General features: G+C 38.1%; 1 protein-coding gene across 18 annotated transcripts in view; it reads left to right on the plus strand.

The window, feature by feature from the left end:
- Positions 1–22,183, plus strand: part of MAPK10 (mitogen-activated protein kinase 10) — a 284,798-nt gene that overhangs the window by 229,481 nt on the left and 33,134 nt on the right. For all 18 annotated transcript variants that reach the window (XM_081110000.1, XM_081110013.1, XM_081109999.1 and 15 more), the window contains 2 exons: positions 2,266–2,448; positions 4,971–5,095. In XM_081110000.1, the coding sequence (XP_080966126.1) occupies positions 2,266–2,448; positions 4,971–5,095 (308 nt within the window). The remainder of the gene's footprint in view (positions 1–2,265; positions 2,449–4,970; positions 5,096–22,183) is intronic.

The following is a 22,183-nucleotide window of genomic DNA, read 5'->3' on the forward strand; positions in this document are numbered from 1 at the left end:
CTCCTTAGGTTTTGTAAACTATTAAATTAAGGACCATTATTGTGTTTTATCTAAAAAGCAATCTCAGATAGAAAAATTCATTGAGTGCTTCTGTAGGCTCTGATTATCTACAATAATAAAAGTGTAATATGCTAATTAGACCAGACAACCAAATGACCTTCTGGACGTCCTTCCAGATGGCCTTCTGGACGAAGCCGGGGCTGTGAGGGCTGAGGCAAGCTGCCACAGTTGCGAGGGCTGAGCCCCTTGCATGAATTTCGTGCATTGGGCCTCTCGTAACTTATAAAAAGAAACATTTCAACTGTTCTTGTTTTAACAAATTCCACACTATCTGACTTTCCTTAAACTTTGCTCTAAAAATAACATGGAATAGTTTGGGGAACACTACTTTAAAAGCAATAAATTTTTTACTGAATAACTCTACAACTCTAGTTAAATGTAACTAGAATATAATAGTGGGTTGGGAGTATCTTGCCCCTTTTTTAATGATACCTTTACAGAAAACATGATAGCTTCTTTGCCTCTATTTTTAGGTTGATATCATCTGTAAAATCCTAAGGAAGTTTGACCAGTGATTAAATGATAGCTTGGTAGGTCTTGATAACCTAACTGGATTTGAAAGTAGACCTCTTTTCATAATTTACAAAACAAGCCCTTGAGATTTATTTAGCTGTACTAACACTTTCTATTTAAATATGTTTAAATAGTTCAAGCTTAATTTTACCTATAATACTAATGTAAGTTTCTGTGTAAGAGTAACTTTTAACTTTAATTTTTTGTAACATTTTTAGCTCTTTTATTTCTAATTATTCTGACTTTCTACAATAGTCTCATGAATATTATTCAATTTTTTCCCCTTTCACTTCATTTCTTGATGTTACTCAACCATACATTTTTTTTCATCCCAGTAACTAAGAGGATGTATAATAATTTAAATTTGATACAGCCAAATTACAAAGGAAGTAGATTTGCAAATTAACTTAATTTTATCTCTGTGCAATATCCTATCTACTTTGTTTGCATTATATATTATGTTTGTTAAATATAGTTCATGTTTTTTGTCAGGACTGCTAATCTTTTTTAGTCCAACTGTATTGAATAGCTAAGGATAAGGAGTTTACAAACCTCAATTAAGTAATATTATGGTAAGTTCCCTGAACTGTTGCAAATTACATTAGCAGAAATGAATGGATTAACTTATTACTGAAGGATAGAGTTGTAAAAGAATAAACAATGCAAAGGTAACACTTCCTGTGGTATTGGATTTAAGAAGAGTTTCTAAGGCTTTTATCATTCATTGACACATGGCAAAGGGATTTCATTCAAATCAGTTTCTTCCAGTTCTTCAGAGTTTTCATTAGTGGTATTTATCATTCATAAAGCTCTGATATAACAAATGCAAATAATAAATGAAAAAGAGAATCTCATTCAGTATCAAAGAGCTAGCTCCAATGGGGGCGGGGTATTAATACTCATAGCAACAGTATTTTTCCTGTAGAATTCTGCATGCTTAATGTACTTTTGAAACACATGCACTTGGATGGAATTCTATTATTTTAAATTGAACGTATTATGCTTACCCTCATGTCTTAATATTCAGGGAGACAGGACATGACCAAGAAAATAGGTATGAGACTGTGACTACTTTGATAGAGAAATTTTTTAAGTCTTTGGTTAGGAATTAATGGATTATCTAATCAAAAATTATATTAATCCCATAAGTAATGCATGTGAGTAGAAAACATTAACAAATGATGAAACTTCTTATTTGGTAGAGAAAGGAAGAAAAAAAAATCTTAAGAGGAATTCAAGAAACATGTAAATGAATCTTATTTAAATATTTGTGCATTTGTCATTTTTAGTAAATAAATGATTGAGGTAATTCCATGATAAAATATTATGTGTCACATTTTTTCTCTTTTAAATTGCGTAGTTATATAGAATTTTATCTTAATATAAGAAATTCTTCTTGTGTTATTAAATACATTTTCATGTTTACAACCCAAAGTCTATCTCACGATATCTAATTTTGTTAAGTAGTCCTAGTTCCCCAATGGTGTATATGCTCCCAAAGTAAATTTAAAGTTTTAAGAGGATCCATTGCCTTACAATTCTGATTTTACATTTTTGTCCTTTTTTGCTTATTAAAACTCCAGTTGTGTTGATGAGTGCTCAGGATTCTGGGAAGCAGTTAGTCTTCCAACTAGTGAAAGACAAGAGGTAGTAGCCTGTACTTTTGCTTGCCCTTAACTATTCAATTCTCAGATATTGACCAGTGGAACAAAGTAATTGAGCAACTAGGAACACCATGTCCGGAATTCATGAAGAAATTGCAACCCACAGTAAGAAATTATGTGGAGAATCGGCCTAAGTATGCAGGACTCACCTTTCCCAAGCTCTTTCCAGATTCCCTCTTCCCAGCGGATTCTGAGCACAATAAACTCAAAGGTAAGCCCACTAGGGACACTTGAGAACCACTATGTGGGCGATGGGCTAACCATGCAAATGATAGAGACATATCTCTAACGTGAGCTACCTAAATTTAAGGAGAGATATTTCTTTTTTTTTGTATTAGAATTTTATTGTGTTGACTATACTTGAAATAAGTATTGGGTAAGGCTGGGAAATCTTTATAATAGTGAGGCTTCCATTATGATGGTGTTTATTGCAAGAGGATCCAAACTGTAATATAATACAATTACAATCATGAATATAATTACGACTGTGTGGTGTTGAGGGAATGCAGTAGGAAATTAATTAGAGACAGGTCATTCTAGGATTCCTCCAAGGGGTTCTGATTGATTCAGGGAGATAGCCTGGTTCAGGAGAGGTATTTCTTAGAAGATTTTTCTTACAAAGGGCAAGTGGTGAAGGATTTTAGAACTGACTGGATATCCAGAGAGAGGGATAATACTGAAGTGTGCAACAGTGGTGCAGGTTAATTATTTCATGGGGCTTATTTAGAATCTTAAAACTATTTTGTCGTGTAACTAAAGGACCAATGTAACATATCAAAATCATTGTTCCGATTCTTTTTATTACCTGGAAAATATTTTCAACACAAGTTGTTTGTTGCAAAATCTTGGAGAAGCAGGTGTCTGAGTTTTATTGTATTTTAGGGAATGCTTAGTCACATTTTTTTTTTTTTTCATTTAGAGTGACACATGGGATTTTACCTACACATTTTATATTCAATATAAACACTTTCATTAATAAGTATTTTTTCAAATACTTTGTCTATACCTGTGAACATTAGTAACAAATCTTAGTTTCTTCACCCACAAAATTGGATAATAATGCCTCAGTCATAGGAATAGAGACATGGAATAAATTTGGCAAAGTTATAAAGTATAATACAAATAAATTTCTAATTCTTTTTGTAACAGGACATTTCTGAGAAAATGATTTTGAAACAAATTTGATTTTCTCTTCTGCCTGGGCTCAAATCCTGGCACAACAAATACTCAGTAACTGTTAGATATAAAAATAATAAATGTATTTATTATTATTGAAAATGATCCTATACATTATAAAAACACACACATACTTTTGAAATTTAACCCCAAATATTCAGGGGGAGCAATATATTAGTTACATATTTATTTATTTTTTAAATATATTTTATTGATTTTTTACAGAGAGGAAGGGAAGGGATAGAGAGTTAGAAACATCGATGAGAGAGAAACATTGATCAGCTGCCTCCTGCACACTCCCCACTGGGGATGTGCCCGCAACCAAGGTACATGCCCTTGACCGGAATCGAACCTGGGACCCTTGAGTCCGCAGGCCGACGCTCTATCCACTGAGCCAAACCGGTTAGGGCTATTAGGTACATATTTAATTTCAAGGCTTAATTAGTAACGACTATGGATGTAAATGAGACAGGGAAACTACATGTACTATTATTTCCCAGGCTCTTACCATCTCCTCCGAACTTTCATCCGGCGTGTCCTCAATGTGCAGCATTGTTTTTGTGTCTGTGGCATTACCCAGCTGCATTTCTTCCTTCAGCTGCCTCCACCAGCTCTCTGAATGGCAATAGACTAAATCATTACTAAATCTACTGCTTTTAAGATCAACACTACCTATATACAGATCAAAGAAGATCTATGCCTATATGCAGATCTATGGATCATTCTGCAACTCCCCCACCCCCTACTTAACAACATGTCAATGTGAATATATATGTAGATCAACCTCATTCTTTGAAATTGCCATATACAATTCCATGGCACAGTTGTATCAGAGGTCATTTGGTTGCTCTATAGATGGAAATTTAGACTGTTTTAAAACTTTTTTATTCCATAACCAGTGCTGAAATGAACTTCTCTTCTATATGCATTACATGAACATGTGCAATCATTTCTCTACACTGTATACTAATAGGTAAAAGTGGAACTGCTGAGTCATAAGGTATTCACATTTTAAACTTTAATAGATACTGCCAAATTTGCTCTCTAAAAATCTGCATCAATTTACATTCCCATCAACATGAATGAAATTACTTGGTGTTCCTGGACATTACACCATCTTTTATTTTTGCAAATCTGCTGGATAAAACATATTTCATGGTTTCATTTTATGTTTCCCTAATCACTAGGTGAAGTTATCTGATTTTGGGGATGAAGGTACTACTTGCTTTTTGATTTCTTTTTCTTTTTATTTTTTTATTATATATTTATTGACTTCAGAGAGGAAGGGAGAGGGAGAGAGAGATGGAGATAGAAACATCAATGATAAGAGAGAATTATCAATTGCCTGCCTCCTACATGCCCCCTACTGAGGATTGAACCTGCAACCTGGGTATGTGCTCTAAGAATTGAACACTGACCTCCTGATTCATAGGTCAACAATCAACCACTGAGCCACACCACTAGGCAATCTTTGTTTTCCTAATTTCCTCTCCCTCCAACAAATGTCCTTGCCAAAATAAAAATTGTATTAATTATTTTTCTCATTCGTCATTTCAGCCAGCCAAGCCAGGGACTTGTTGTCAAAGATGCTAGTGATTGACCCAGCCAAAAGGATATCAGTGGACGATGCCTTACAGCATCCATACATCAACGTCTGGTACGACCCTGCTGAGGTGGAGGCGGTAAGGCCTAAGCTTCTTTTACTTTCCTTCCACAAGCAAATCATAGTAACTGGGTGCTCAGTGATAAAACGTGAGAGAATTAGAAACCCAATGAGCATACCAAGGACCTTCATGAAATCCCTAAGTCACAAACTTATTACTTACCCTCTAAAAGTTTTCTTCTACCTGTGTTTCAAATGTATTTCTTTTTCAGGATTTCCTGTGAGAGATGGTGATTTAGTCCAACAAACCTTAGCGGTCCATGAGATATTTGCATTTGTTTTTGTTAAATTGTTATCTCTTCTTTTGTGTTTATTATCAGCCTCTCCTGAGGCAAACTAAGCAGCAGAAAATGTGATAGAGGATAAGTTACTTTCCCTCTATTTCCTTAATAAGATGCCTTCAGTAAAGCTTAGTACTGAAAACATTTAGATTTATAAAGCTTCTACCAGGCCATTGGTGGCTTTGTGAAACCTTGCATGAATTAGATGAGAAAATTGGATATTCCAATAAGGACAGTGTTTCAGGTTCATTCTAAAATGACTACCACAATAAGATGTATCTCCATTTTTTAAATCTAGACATAGTTTAAGAATCCCCTTGGAAGCATAACTCTCTCTTTTCTTTCTTTCTTTAAAAAACAAACAAACTATTTTCCAGCCATTTAATATCTTCAATCACTTTCTTACATCTTTGCCTTCCTCCTTTTCTCTGTGTGGCATCAGGGCTGTACAGCGCAAATGGGGTATTGGTATTGTTGCCCATGTGTGTTTACAGGGCTACTATTGGGGATGCCCTTTTGTCCCTCTTTTAAATGGTAATATCAGCAATATTACCTTGTACCCAAAACATCAAAATCTCTTCAAATTCTCAGAACACCTGTACTAAATGATCTCATTTTCTTTCACATAATACCTTCAAATTACTTTATTTGAATTGGTTCTTAATCTTCTATTTGGAATGCTCTTTTTGTTTTTTTTTATCTTGCATCCTTTCTTCTACCCCAAGTTAATCTTGCTCCAGCATAGTTTTGCTTTGTTTCAGCTTCATTTCCTCTTCTTCATTGTGTGCTTGCCCATGTCAGAGATGGTAGATTTAAACTGACAGAGTTCTTACCCTTTCATTCTTTTAAAAATTTTTTTTTATTGATTTCAGAGAGGAAGGGAGAGGGGGAGAGAGATAGAAACATCAATGATGAGAGAGAATCACCCATTGGCTGCTTCCTACATGCCCCATACATGCCCTACCCTGGGGATGGAGCCTGACTGGAATCGAACCCAGGACCCTTCAGTCCTCAGGCTGATGCTCTATCCACTGAGCCAAACCAGCTAGGGCACCCTCTCATTCTTCATTGGAGAAGTGAGAATCTGATAGATGGGAGTGAGGATTAGGTAGAATCAAATTTTATAGACGTAGCATTTAAAAATCTACTTTTCATAGTAACCCAATCCTTAAGCAGTCACACATTTCAGAGACAACACTTCGGTGATAAATTAGTCTCCCAATTCTGGAGACGGGTGTGCAATCCTTGATGACATTTTCTTAAGATCTGCTCTCCTCAGCACTTTTACAGCGATGTAACTTCATTTTGTTTCAAATTAATTTTTAGTCGCTTGAGTTTTACAAAATAAAAGCCCTAAAATTAAATACTTAAATTATAATGCTCTTAGAACTAAAAAACTAATGTTCTTACAACTAAAAAAAAAAAGAAAATAGAGTCCTTTTTCAATCTCTCACTCTTGGGAAATACTTTTAAGGATATTCTTGGGGTAGAATAAAGTAATGAAATAAGTAAGATGGAGTATAATGTATGTGTATGGGACAATTAAGTATAGTATAGAATTTTTTCTGTGATAATTTTCAAGAAAATATTTTAGGTTACGTTGATAAATTTTTGAGACAAACATACACTATTTGAAATTGTTGCTCCTTGTTGGTTTTGGTAGTTCAAATCATGTGGCATACTTTTCTTACATCTAGTGTAATGTGTGCAATCTGTTTTAATGGATTGTGGCTAGTGTTTAATTGGGGTCATAAAGTCTGCATTTGTAATTCGCTTGTAATTATGTTGCCTATAGAAGAGATGGTTGCTTATAGAATCTATAACAGTATATTAATGAATAGTTTCAATGAGTTTTTAAACTTATTTTAATTCTTTTTGAAAATTCATTTGAAGAATAAAGAGATGAAACTTAGGGTACTAAAATGGCTAGAGCCTTCTTTCAACCATGTCAATATTATCATGTTGGGTCAAGGATAGCAACAACGCAAGACGTATGAATTTTAGGAGAAGGATCTGATAGAGCCTGAAGGTCAAGGAAAAGGAATCAATTAATACACAGAACAAGCAAGTATTTAGCACCTTGACTAAGATCATTAGTCAGATGAGGGTAAACATTTTATATCTAGACGTGTTGCAGTGAATGGGTTGGAATCCTGACCCTTGGGCAAGGTTAGTTTATTGCTCTGTGAAACGTATCAAGAGGTGACAACCAAGGATGTTAGAAGCAGTGATCGCTGTGCTTTCTGCAATACCCTTAGAATTCGTGCCTTTGTTATTGCATGGGAATATATATTTAAAGTATGATGACTGTGCTTTACAGACACATGGCAAAGCTATAATGGAATCACAAGTTTCCTGCCAGGACTGACAAGACTATTTTACAAAGTAAACTCCAGTGTGTCTCTATAATCCAAATAAATGGACGTATGAAATAATCAAAATTTCCATGGTTATAAGTCATCAGAAGATCCAAGACTAGACAGCTTTTAAGTAACTTACATGATATTAGAAAGAGAAGGAAATCAAAAGATGAAACAAAAATAAGGTCCATTGGAAGTAAGTATACAAGTGGAGAGAGGAATAAAGGAGAAAGTGCAAAAGAAGGTGATGTCTTCAGAAAAAGTAGAAAGAATAGTAGAGAAATGCTGTGTGTACTAATCTATTAATCATACTACTATCTCATCATGTTTCCAAAAGTGCCAAAGTACCGAATGAAAAGAGAAGAGCATATGAATGCTGTCATAACTCTGAGGAAATTATTCATGTTTTAAAAGTCGAATGTCAAGGTTAATAGTGATCTATCTGTGTAATAGCACAGAAAGATTTTGAAGTTATAACTGCTCAAATTATTCACAAGTTATTATTCAAATAAGGTTCAGAGTAATAAAATCGTGTGCCCCAAAATGAGCACAAAGGCCACACTTCATGTCAATGCTATTTCATGAAACAACTGTGGGAGGCACTCTAACTCTGCTTCGGTCTTCATCAAGAGGGCAAAGATATCATACACACACCAATGTAGTGTATTGGGTTGTGTGCATCTCCACAGGCATAAAAGATGGGTTAGGTTTCAATTTCTCTTCTGCCACTTACTATCTGGTCAAATTTTTAAACCTTTCTGCCACTCAGGTTTTGTTGTTGTTGCTCTTGTTTTTAAACTAAGATTAGGGAACAGTCCCACTTACTGTGTAGTGTTCTGCCGAGAATTTAATGTTCATAAAGTGCTGAGAATAGTACTTGGCAGCCAGGAAGGGTCATATACATTATTATCATTCTCATTATTATTACTATTATGACTTTTACATACAAGGCTTTACTAGCTTTTGATATAGTAAAGATAGGTATGTATATATATCCAGGGGCAAAGACCAGCTGCCCATGAAACTGCAGAAATATTCTACAACATTAAAAAGTAATCACAGGCCGGGGAGGGTTAGAAATCAATCGAAGGACTTGTATGCATGCATATAAGCATAACCAATGGACACAAGACCAGGGGTGGGCAAACTTTTTGACTCGAGGGCCACAATGGGTTCTTAAACTGGACCGGAGGGCTGGAACAAAAGCATGGATGGAGTATTTGTGTAAACTAATATAAATTCAAAGTAAACATCATTACATAAAAGGGTATGGTCTTTTTTTTTTTTTTTTTAGTTTTATTCATTTCAAATGGGCCGGATCCGGCCCACGGGCTGTAGTTTGCCCATGGCTGCACAAGACACTGGGGGGTAGGGGAGGCCAGGGGAAGGTCAAGAGGGGGGGGGGAGGAGACATATGTAATACTCTTTGTAATACTTTAAGCAATAAAACAAAATTAAAAAAAAACACACCAAAACTTCAAGTCAAACCAAAAAGAAAAAAAAATCACTTAAAATGATCTAGTTCCTACAAGATTTTAAAATGTTGCTCCTTTTCCTTTTTTCTTTTTAGCTGATGTATATCCACTGCTACCTTCCAAGTGTAAGAGAATCCAGTGCCATTAATTTAAATAAAGATGCAGACATATGATACAGTTCATAAATCCTCACTGTAACTATTATTATGAAACGAGGGGATATTCAAGGTGGTTTGTGGGAATCACTTTGAATATTTGCCCTGTGCTCTGTTGGAGGGAAATACGGAAATAGTGAGGATTAGTTGCCTTGTTCCTTACCAGATTCTTGAGTGTAGACATCCTGCTAGGGTAGAGGGTGGTTTTCACCCTGCAACCCCTGGGAGTAGAGATGAAGAAACCCTTTCAGAGTATTTTCACAAGCTAAGGAGGAATTGATTAACAATGTCTCCCCACATATGAAAACAGGAATTAAGAAGAACATGAAATGTGACCATTTTTTTTTAAAGACCCAGTTTTATTTGTCTCAGAAACTCCAGAACAGGCCAAGAAAGTGCTGAGGGCAGCAGCCTTACTAAGGGTTTCTGCAGTTACTCTGCATTGCTAGGGGTGGGCGAGGGAGAGGGGGAGGAAGGAGAGGGAGGATGTGCTCAGCCACCACACCAAAGACAATCATCTGAGAGAGGTCAGTTAAAACTTATGGGGCCAGAGAAGGACGTGTCCTTACTCCTCCATTCATGACAAAAAGAAAGGATGACGACCTGATTCTAGAAGCATCTAAGAGGAGCTGGGCTGGGGCTAGGCTCACAGCCAGCAGTGCTCAGTCAGATCCACTGTTGTGCTGATGCCTTCGTGTCAGAGAGGCCCAGGAACAGTCCTAAGTGGTCAAAACATTACTCTGGGAATCTGGACAGAGGGGCAGGCTTAGCCAGTTAGGCAGCTAGTACCTAAGATTCTGTTCTTGAAAACCCAGAGGAGGGGTGGCAAGTAACATAGGACCTTCTGTATTGCAGCCAAGTCAATGTTACAGGAGAGAATGTTAGAACAGAGGCTTGCACATGGGGCTCCGGCTGAGAAGCAGACTGAGGAGACAGGCTGGGCATGTTTTGGTTGGGACTAGAAGTACAGGTATCATTCGTATAGAGACTGAGGGAAAAATTGTGACTAATCCAGTCTAACCAGTTTAGGTGGAGCGTGATTTGGGAAGCAAGGCCCATGCCGAGCTTGTTTATGATTTCTTACCTGATTCAAGATTAATTTGGGAATTGGGATAAGGCTGGGTGGGACTTTAATCTAGCTGTACAGATCCTGAGGTAAACAATCTGGTCGTCAGATTCCCAGTGAGAATGTAACCCAGGAAGCAGAGTAACACTTACATGTATTAGTGCTGAAGTTGAATGAAAATAAGCACTTAGAAAGTGTAAACCCAGAATAGTTAGTAATGTTACACATTTACTGTTTGTTTATAACATAAGGTAATTAACAGAGTCTTAAATAACTGATTAACTATTTCATTACTTTAGGGATTATGTTGTTATTATTATTATTAATATTATTATTTGCCTACAGCAAAATACTTTATAGGAACAGTTACCCTGACTATTATATTAAGCTTTTGTTGTAAGGTCATCATAGATTTTATGCCCTTTGAGCAGTCACTAACAGGCAGTAATTTAACCTTCTTGTATTTTATTGGTCATTACCAAAGAGGGCACATGAAAGGGATGACCAACCATGCAGGAAATGCATTATTTTCAAAATTCTTGTGACATAGATATGTCCATTTTAATGTGTGTATCTGGAAAATTATTCAAGGTAAATGCTAAATGAGAGCTTAGAGTTCATTGTAGAATGGATCTGTGCAGCAGTTCAGCAAATATCAACATTCAGAGTATCAGCTCTACAATTGGGAGCAGCTACAGGAACCCAGGACCAGAAATTATGATGAAGACAGTAGAATAGGGCTAGACACGGGATTGGAAAATATTGAGAAGAGAATCAGAAGCCTGTGGTCAAAGTAGTACAGCTTCCAGAGCTTGGTGTGAACAGTCCCGAGTGAGAGTAGATGCAGACACTTGGACAAATCCAACAGGTCGGGTGGTTACAGCCAGTTCAGAAGAGACATTTGGTTCAAAGTAAGAGGTCTGAGCAGATGCCACAGTAAAGGGCCTTGAAGTCAAGAGCAGATACTTTTAGAACAAACCAGAAATTAACAACAGAGAGCCCCTGCCAACCTTAGAGCAAGGAGATGGTTTACTGGAGCCCAGGCATGGGAAATGATGGCCTACCCCCTGGGAGCTGGGATTACAGACACAGAGGAGATACGGCAGCTTCTGGACAGAGCAACGGGGAGAAATGGCCTGGCTTCACCTCACTCCCTCATCTCCTAGTGATATCTCCCTCCTGTTGGCTGAAACTACCCCTAAGCCACCTGATAGGTGACGCTGGAAACGCAGCCTGCAGGAGCCATCCTTGGAGATACAGAGCAGATAAAGGAAGGATGAGGGCTGTCTCTGTAGGCAAATAGGGCTGTCTCCAGGGCTGGTAAGCACCTATTCATTTTTTCCTCATTCACATCTCTGAAATGCCCAACTACGTAAAATTAAAGTAACCAAGTGGTTATCCACACTTAATTTGGACAGGAGAAGGCTTTGGAGGTTACTCAGGGGCCTCACTGGGTAAAAGTGGAGTAAACATTACCCCTAACAACCCCTAATAACTATCATTTCCTCAAGGATCTTGTGATTTCACAAGTTCTATACCAACCTGAGAATCTTGGCATAAGAGTATTTTTCACTGGGTTTTCAAATGAATGTGTGTACTTCTTTCATATGTTGATGTTACTTTTTCAGTTGTTTGTTAGCTGGTTGATGAGGAGTGTATACTTTACCTCCTCAAGTAGGTAAAATACACTAAAAAAGACATTTCCTTTTTGTCTTCTCCCTCACTCCCTTTTGTCTTCCTTCTCTTCTTAGCCTCCCCCCCTTTTTTTTTTTAAAAAAAAAATCAAACTCTACAGAGCTATTTACATAGACTTTGATTATTTGTTAACACTTTTAGTTATTTTTTCATCTATCCTGTAAAAATTTATTGAACCCAAATTGCGTGTCCCACACTGACTTAGGTGCTGGTGATCCAGCAGTGAATTTTATAAACAAAACACAAGGTGCTTACTTTCATTGACCTCGGTGGGTTTTTATGTACTTAATAGCTATGGAAATATTTATTGAGTGGGAATCTTATAACCCATCATCTTTGGACATAAATTCCTCCAAATGTGGGTTATCTGTCTTATTTGACTATTTGACTTGTTTAGTACTTAATTTTCGGAATGTAAGAAGGAGCTGTAATAATTTATCCTCACAATGTTAATTATTTATAACTAAATTGCAGTGACTACCTTCTAATCTTTAGCCAGATGTGCATCAGTTGCTTTGAATTAATAAATTATGATGATCTATGTCTAGCTATGATTAGAACAAAACAAAACTATTTGGCTTCAAATATATAAATCAATGTGTCCTGACCAGGTTTTAGTGGCTAAAATGCATAGTTTTTTTAATTTAAATTCTTTATTGTTTAAAATATTACATATGTCTCCTTTTCCCCCTATTGACCCTTCCCTGGCTGCCCCCACCCCCCAGCACATACCCCTCCCCACCCCACCCCATCTGTGTCCATTGGTTATGCTCATATGCATGCATACAAGACCTTTGGTTGATCTCTTACACCCCTTGCCTTCCCTCATAGGTTGGACAGTCTGTTCGATGCTTCTATGTCTCTGGTTCTGTTTTTGTTCATCAGGTTATCTTGTTCATTATATTCCACAAATGAGTGAGATCATGTGATAGTTATCTTTCTCTGACTGGCTTATTTTGCTTAATATAATGCTCTCCAGTTCCATCCATGCTGTTGCAAATGGTAAGAACTCCTTTTTTACAGCAGCATAGTATTCCATTGTGTAGCTGTAACCTTAGTTTTCTAATCCACTCATCTGCTGATGGGCACTTAGGCTGTTTCCAAATCTCAGCTATTGTAAATTGTGCTGCTATGAACATAGGGGTGCATATATCCTTTCTGACTGATGTTTCTGTTTTCTTGGGATATATTCCTAGAAGTGGGATCACTGGGTCAAATGGAAGTTCTGTTTTTAATTTTTTGAGGATATGCCATACTGTTTTCCACAGTGGCTGCACCAGTCTTAAAATGCATAGATTCTTATTGAATAATCAGAGAATCCTGAAGTTGGCATTGTAAGCAATGGAAAGACTTCATTTATAGTTTAAAGATTCGTCTACAAATATATTTGCTATCTGGGGTTTTTAAACAAAATTCAAGTGGTTGAAGGTTATTGTAGGGAATTATTCTAATTCTCTACTCCTAATTCTCTTGAATATGTTTTTATAAAAAAAAACCACTATCATTTGATTTTAATATCATGTATTAACTTGCTCTATTAAACCTACTTTATGAGTGAGTTATTGTTTGTTTTATCTTTATTTTCATTAACTTAGCCAGTTGTCTTCTACCGAATTCTCTTGAATCCCTTAAGTTTCTAAAACAATGTGATATAGAGTGTGGTATGGGATAGGCTTAGAAAATAGGTCCAATTATATATGTACTAGAGGCCTGGTGCCCAAAAATTTGTGCACTCGGGGGGGAAGGGGGGTCCTTCAGCCTGGCCTGTGCCCTCTCGCAGTCTGGAACCCCTGGGGAGATAACTCCCTGCTGCTTTAGGACTGCTCCCAGGTGGCAGAGGGCAGGCCCAATCCCTAGGTGCAGCCCCTAGTTGGGCTCAGAGCAGGGCCGATTGGGGAGTTGGGGTGCCGTCCCCTGCCATGCACAGAGCAGGGCGGATTGGGAGGTTGTGATGCCACCCTCAGTCACGCTCAGGGTAGGGCCGATTGGGGGGGTTGGGGCACCGTCCCCTGTCACACTCAAGGCAGGGTCGATGGGGAGGTTGTGGCGCCACCCCCTGTCATGCACAGAGCAGGGCCAATCAGGGGGTTGGGGCACTGCCCCCTGTCACACACAGAGCAGGGCCCATCAGGGGGGTTGGGGCTCCTTACCCTGTCACGCACAGAGCAGGGTTGATCAGGGGGTTGGGGTGCTGCCCCCTGTCACGCACAGAGCAGGGCCCATCAGGGGGTTGGGGCGCCGCACCCTGTCACACACAGAGCCGCAGGGTGATGAGGGGGTTGGGGAGCTCCACCGTATCAGGCACAGAGCAGGGCTGATCAGGAGGTTGTGGCACCTTCCCCTGTCACGAACAGAGCAGGGCAGATAGGGAGGTTGTGGCCCCACCCCTGTCACACACAGAGCCGCAGGGCGATCAGGGGGTTTGGGTGCTGCCCCCTGTCACGCTGATCCTGGTGCCTGGAGGCCTCTCAGCTCCGCTGATCCCGGTGCTGGGAGGCCTCGTGGCTCTGCTGATCCAGGTGCTAGGAGGCATATTACCCTTTTACTATATAGGATAGAGGCCTGGTGCATGGGTGGGGCTGGCTGGTTTGCCCTGAAGGGTGTCCTGGATCAGGGTGGGGGTCCCCACTGGGGTGCCTGGCCAGCCTGGATGAGGGGATGATGGCTGTTTTCAGCTGATCACACACCCTTCAGGGTGGGGGTCCCCACTGGGGTGCCTGGCCAGTCTGGGTGAGGGGCTGAGGGCTGTTTTCAGGCTGGCGGGTGACTGAAGCTCCCAACTGCTCCTTTTTTTCTTTTTGTTTTTTATTCTGGGCCAGTTTTAGCTCTGGCTCCAGCTCTGAGGCCTCTGCTGCTGAAAGAGGTTCTATAATTGAAACAATGTATAACTCCAGCTCTGAGATCCCGGCTTGCTGAAAGCCAGTTTCTGGGGTTTTGTTTAGCTTCTATATTTGTTACAATGTTTCAGACTGCAGGCTCAGAGGCCGGCAAGGCAGGCAGGGAACATTGATTTCCTCCGTCACTGAAGCAAGCAAGCCTCATGTTAGTTTCAAGCTGCCTGGCTGCCGGCCGCCACCTTGGCTGGCAGTTAATTTGCATATTGCCCTGATTAGCCAATGGAAAGGGTAGCGGTCGTATGCTAATTACCATGTTTCTCTTTTATTAGATAGGACTAGATACATCTGTATATACATTTAGGATTAAGAAAAAGACTATGAGCTACCATGAATATAAACAGCATCTAATGTTCAAACAATTCATCATAGCTGTCTACTTTTTGGTGATAAGCCACTGAATAAATTATATATCTGCTTATTTTAAATATTTTTTATCTGGTGAATCTGAGTTTGTGTTATGTAAAACATGAAGTACCTAGAAGAGATCATTTGAATGAGTTATAAATTAAAACATCTTTCTGTACAGGCTGTATCTCTCCCACTGAGATGAAAGGGGATTGAAGTCTTTGTAATTGACATTTTCCTTCTGTGAGTAATAGCAAAAGGTTAGGGCATGTCTCAGCTCAGCTTCTGAATAAGTAATCACCCTGAAATTCAGAAATGACTGTTTTTGTTTGCTGATTTCCCCCACAGCATACAGACACATGCTTAAAGCCGTTTGTAGATGTTATTTTTGTTTGCCTTTAGTGTGCCTGAGAGAGAAGCCAGTTTGGATATGAACTCTGTTATATAAAATTTAATAGTAACTCTCATACTGTAGAAAAGATTTTTTAAATATATAAGTATACATAACCTGCAACATTTGAGTTATTTAAGAATTTTTTGTAATACTCTGAACATTTTTATCTAGGAAGAAAAATTTCATTTCATCAAAATAATAAGAAACTAGTTTCTCTTAACATTTAATGGATGAAAAGCCTCCATTGCTTTTCATTAAAAGAAAAAAAGTGTAATGTGTCTGAATATGACCTGAGATTTTACTAGTGAGCTTATTACTAGTTTGCTTTTTGATGCTATTTAGCTGTACCCACTTACTAAGTAAGTAAGAAACAAAACAAAACACAAAAATCCTATTTTTTACATCCTTTCACTTTTTTGCCTTGAATTTAAATTTAGAAAACTTATAATTTTGTTCATATGTGCAACTACATGTATCATGACATGTGATAAAGCACATCAATTGAATTTTCTCAGGAAAGTCCTATATGGAGCTTTTATAAAGGGAATTACTCTCTAGCCTTCTCAGATTGTTTCTAGCATTTTAACAGTACCATTAATAAACCTGGCTGGTGTTGCTCAGTGGTTGAGCATTGACCTATGAACTAGGAGGTCATGGTTCCATTCTGGTCAGGGCACATGCCCTGGGCTCAATCCCCAGTAGAGGGCATTCAGGAGGCAGCCAATCAATGATTCTCCCTTATCATCGATGTTTCTATCTCTTCTCCTTCCTCTCTGAAATCAATAAAAATATATTTTAAAAAACCACTACCTTGCCGAAACCGGTTTGGCTCAGTGGATAGAGCGTCGGCCTGCGGACTGAAGGGTCCCAGGTTCGATTCCGGTCAAGGGCATGTACCTGGGTTGCGGGCATATCCCCAGTGGGAGATGTGCAGGAGGCAGCTGATCGATGTTTCTCTCTCATCAATGTTTCTAACTCTCTATCTCTCTCCCTTCCTCTCTGTAAAGAATCAATAAAATATAAAAAAAACCAAAACACTACCAATGAAAAATATTACATATTTATATGTAGGACAAACTACTCCATTACAGAGTGTGGGAATGGATGATTAACTATGACACCTGAAACTTGTAATGTTAGTGATTTCACTCCATAGTATAATATAGCATCCTCTATGTGTTTTAAGTGTGACAATTAGTTTAAGTATTTCCCAAGTGCCCATCACCAGTCTAGTACGTAATCTGTGTGAAGGTCATGGGTGACGTTTGTTCTCAGCAGTTGGGAAGGGAGAGGAATTGCTGACTGAGTGCTGCTGCGAGGTGAAATATCATCATTCCCTTCTCTCCATTCCAAAATTGCCATCATTTAAATTCTGTTTTTCAGACTAAATGTTCCTGTGAATTCTTTTAAATATGATTTTTCTCTACTCGCATGGAGTTAATAAGCTGGCTGAATCCCTCTCTCAGCTGTTCTCTCCATCTGTCCCGACACAAGGACTCCCTCTTTGAGTCTTATGATTTCTTACTGCAGCATGCACCATGCTGTGAGCCAGCGAGTGCCACACGCCGGCAGGCTTCACTTGAGAAATAGTTTAGTGCCATCTATCTGTCGTGGAAGAGCCTTTGAGGATGGAGTGGAACTCCAAGTCAGTTTGTTATACTCAGAATGTATATGAATTTAGAAATAAATAGGAAGAAACATGAGCCACGATGAATATGAATTTGATGCACTCTAATTACGTGTTTAATTATAGAAAGAGCAATTCCTGTTTTGTGATTCTCATTTGCTTGGTGGAAGTCAAATCCATGTCTAATTCCTAATATCGGCCATTTGTGGAATTCTAAATTTCCATCTGTTCAAGCTGATGTATTCTTTCAGCAGCAAAATGTGAGCAATTTACTAATTGCCTTCCAGAGAAAATATAACTTAGCATTACATTTCCTATGCCCAGTGCCTCAGCTGGTAAGGATAGCTTTTGAATCACATTGGGATCGTTTTTGATGCCACGTATTATGTTGGTAGGAGCTTGTCAAAATGTTTGCTGTAGATAGATTTAGCCACCTGCTTTTAGTGGCCCCTCTCCCTGCATGACTTACAAGAAGAATATGTACTTCACTCAAACACTAATTCATTTGTCTCTAATTTTAGTGAATTATTCTACTGAAAATAAACATTCTTCTTGCTTTCAAATCATTGATATATTCAGTGCCCACTGAAAATACAAGGTTCTGGAGTGACTAAGCTGCAGCAGTTGAATAGTTCACTTTCAGGAGATAACTGTTTTGCTGATGGGTGGAGTCAGGTTTTGCTTTTCATATATTAGTATTACTTTGAGCCCTTTCCACAGTGACTACTGTTAATCTGTTGACTAGACAGGCCACTGAAGGAGAAGTCTTTTAAAAAGGTGGTGAGGGAGCCCAGCTGGTGTAGCTCAGTGGTTGAGTATCGACCTATGAACCAGGAGGTCACAGTTTGATTCCTGGTCGGGGCATATGTCCAGGTTTTGGGCTCAATTCCCAGTAGGAGGAGTGCAGGAGGCAGTCAATAAATGATTCTCTCTCATCATCGATGTTTCTATCTCTCTCTCCCTCTCCCTCTCCCTTCCTCTCTGAAATCAATATATATATTATATATATCTATATCTATATCTATATCTATATATATATCTATATATATATGTATCTATATATCTATATCTATATCTATATATATATATATATATATATATATATATATATATATATATTAAAGGTGGGGAGGAAACGAAAATTATTTTTCCAGGACATTCTACATCTGGTGCTCTCTGAAAGCCTGAGTTATAACATCCTGTTGGGATTTTCTTTTTTTTTTTCGTCTCTCTTAGTTGATCTCTTAGGTATTGTGAGATCCACTTACTTAACTCAAGGGAATAAGAATTTGTGAGAATATATTTTCTTTTCATCCTGGAAAGAAAAATATTATCTAATGGTGACATCTGCCTAGAGTGCCACAAAATAATGTAATCTATAAACTGTGGAAGAAAGAAACACAGCAAATACTGTATTGCTTTTGTCTTTTAGAGCTGCTCCTGAGAGGTAAGCAAAGAAGTCAGTGTGGGAACTTGTAAAGTGTTCTGCCAATGAAAAATTACCACACTTGCCGGGACCGGTTTGGCTCAGTGGATAGAGCGTCGGCCTGCGGACTGAAAGGTCCCGGGTTCGATTCCGGGCAAGGGCATGTACCTTGGTTGCGGGCACATCCCCAGTGGGGGGTGTGCAGGAGGCAGCTGATCGATGTTTCTCTCATCAATGTTTCTAACTCTATCTCTCTCCTTTCCTCTCTGTAAAAAATCAATAAAATATATTTAAAACAAACAAACAAACAAACAAAAAAACCCCCAAAACAAGAAAAATTACCACACTTTATAGTGACAGAAATAATAAAAAAAAGGGGGGGAGACTAGGAGTAGGTCAGAAGAGAGAACCTCTGTTATCTCTTTCACCCTTAGATAAAAAGAGGTCATAAAAGTGGCGATTCTCCAGGAAACATCATTTATTAGGTAATTTGCATTCCTGCCTTGTTTGCCTATGTGCACTGTTGCTAAAATAATCAAACTATACTGTCCCCTTCCCACGATGTTTAGTCTGTCATAAAAGAATCTCCTGTAAACTAGTGTGTATGTAATTTCAAGGGCAGCTCTAAGGCACTCCTATCCATCCTCCTGTCATTATGTTTTCAACATAGAACCTTTGTTGACAAAGAAACTGATACTTCTCTGCGGAGGTGGTGATGTTTTCTGCAAGGCCCACAGGTTAATTATTATACACAAACCTTGTAATTTAGAGGCCACCTTCCTCCTGTTCCCAGCAGTAATGTTTATTTGGCAGGTAGCCCTGTTTAAGTTTCTAAATCTGCTCTGGTTTGCTACTTAAAATGTTTTTCTTTGTTCTATCTCTATAAGATTCAATGAGGTTGAATTGCATGATAGACTTTTAATAGCATATTTTCCTTTTTAAAAAGATCACCACATATACACGTGCCCATTCTGTGCAATCCAATATAAAATATGTTTATTGTATCCATGTGCTGAGCACTGTACCAGAGTGAAGATGCAGAAATGAGGGAACATTTCCCTGACTTTTGGAGCTCACATCTAGCACTAAGCTCTTATCCTGGGATTCATTAACCCCCTTGGATTGGCCTCTAGGGGCTCCTAAAAACATCCTGAAATTATTTGCTTATAATTATGTATATACATCTTCCTAGGCATATAGCTCATGGCCTTGGGGAGATTTTTGGAACTTTTACCTCCAAATTTAATTGTTGATATTTTTAAAAGCACTCATCTGGTAGAAAAAGTTTTGGATGGTGGGGCTACAAAATTGTGAGTAATTTACTGTTAGAAAAATACTTAACCGTTACTAGTTATAGACATAATGCACTTCTTAGAAAATTGGCTTATTTCCTTGAGGTAGTTTTTTATTTGTATGACAAGACCTTTGCACCTGTAAAGTTCCTACTTTTTTCAGGAAAAGGATGTAGGGGGAAGTGACAGGTAAATATAAAGCACCATGCTTTCAGTTTTCATTATTGTACTTTTTAAAATTGATTGAAAATATGAAACAGTTTCCTATGGTCCGCTGCAAGTTAACAATGACATTTCTTCAAGGACGAGAAGTGAACAGCTAGTGTCTACTTTTCACAGAGCTAGCTCTTTTCTTGTGCCACGAGGCTTTCAAGAGTTCCTTTGGCATGTTGATTTATAGCTTAATGGGGGGTTGTTCTACAATGAATATAATAGGTGTCAAGAGAATGAAAGGTCCAGCTTTCCTCACAATTTGCTTTCACTTTGTTTCTCCTAGTAAAGAACTTATTTCCTTTGCATTATCCATTTTTCTCTGCCATGTTTGTTTCCCAAGATTTTTGTCCATTTTCTAAGAAGGTGGTTATATTGTATGTTGCAACAACAAAAAATGAAACAAACGAACAGCAAAAGCATCTAAAAAGACCTAAATTTCTTTACTATGAAGGAGAATCATAGCTTAAATTACTCAATCATTGGTTTTAGAAATCATGCCTAGAATTGATTATGCTTCCAGAGTTAGGGGAGAAATTGAGAAGTTTCACATTCTAGGGGAGAGGGGAAAATCATTAGAAAGTATAATCCTTGCCGAAACCGGTTTGGCTCAGTGGATAGAGCGTCGGCCTGCGGACTGAAGGGTCCCAGGTTCGATTCCGGTCAAGGGCATGTACCTGGGTTGCGGGCACATCCCTGGTTGGAAATGTGCAAGAGGCGGCTGATCGATGTTTCTCGCTCATCGATGTTTTTAGCTCTCTATCTCTCTCCCTTCCTCTCTGTAAAAAAATCAATAAAATATATTTTTAAAAAAAGAAAAAAAAGTATAATCCTTAATGATGCTGCAAATGAACATGTGTGGTCATGTGAAAACAGATAGTTATTAAACCTGTGTGATTTTATTTAGACTTTCTAAATCCCAAATGAAAATTGTAGAGATGAATTCAGCATGTTATAAGAATTGTACCAAAAACAAAAACCTATAGACTGAAAGTTTTAAGAATCAGAAAAAGGAAGTATTCTTAAATGTTAGATCATGGTAACCTTCAGTTTCAGGATCTGAACATTTTTTTTGCCCAAGTATAGAACCATTGCTTAGGCCTGAGGGCATTGGTTATATGAGAGGGGAAGGTAGAATGGACTCATCCAGCAATGAGACAGAATATTGAAAAGGTTACACTCTCTTTTTATAAGTCTATTAAAAATTTATGGTCTTTCACAAAGTATGTACTATAGTAAAACTATTATGTCCCTTTCTATTGACAAGATGAAGTCATAGGAATGATAAAAACCATTTCCATAGCTTGCTACGGGTTTAATATGAGATTCATAGGGTCATTTGTGTAATATTGGCACACAATATCTTATAAAAGAAGGGATTTATTGTTTATGAAAAATGCTTTTAATTGGTAATCAAAAGAAATTCCCCACAGTTTCCCATTTTGGGGAGAATCTGATTTCCTTCTTTATGTGCTTTTGGACAGCTGAACTCCTTTCATGTTTCTCTGAAAGAAGTGAGAATAAATAGCTGTGCCTCAGGCACGTTTTCTGAAGATTTCTTATCTCAGATGTTTGTTATTTTGAATTGAATTCTGTAGAAAGCACTTTTGGTGACTTTAATGACATATGTACCAGAATGCTGTCTTCATAGTGCAGCAGTCTGTCACCACTTCCTTTTCTGATGTAGGCTTGCTCATGCTCCCTGCTCCATTGCCTTGTGACACCCGTTCCATCACAAAGAAAAGTTTATTCCTAGCCAGAATTCTTACACATTCGTCACAGAGGATCTGAAGTAATGATTACATCTCCCCAAATAGAATGCTTAGCAACCATCTAAACAAAAATTTTGGCTTATAATGAGTTAATTTATAATATTGTGGCATA

Source organism: Myotis nattereri, assembly GCF_964212035.1.
Source record: "Myotis nattereri genome assembly, chromosome: 1".
In the NCBI taxonomy this organism is placed as follows: Eukaryota; Metazoa; Chordata; class Mammalia; order Chiroptera; family Vespertilionidae; genus Myotis; species Myotis nattereri.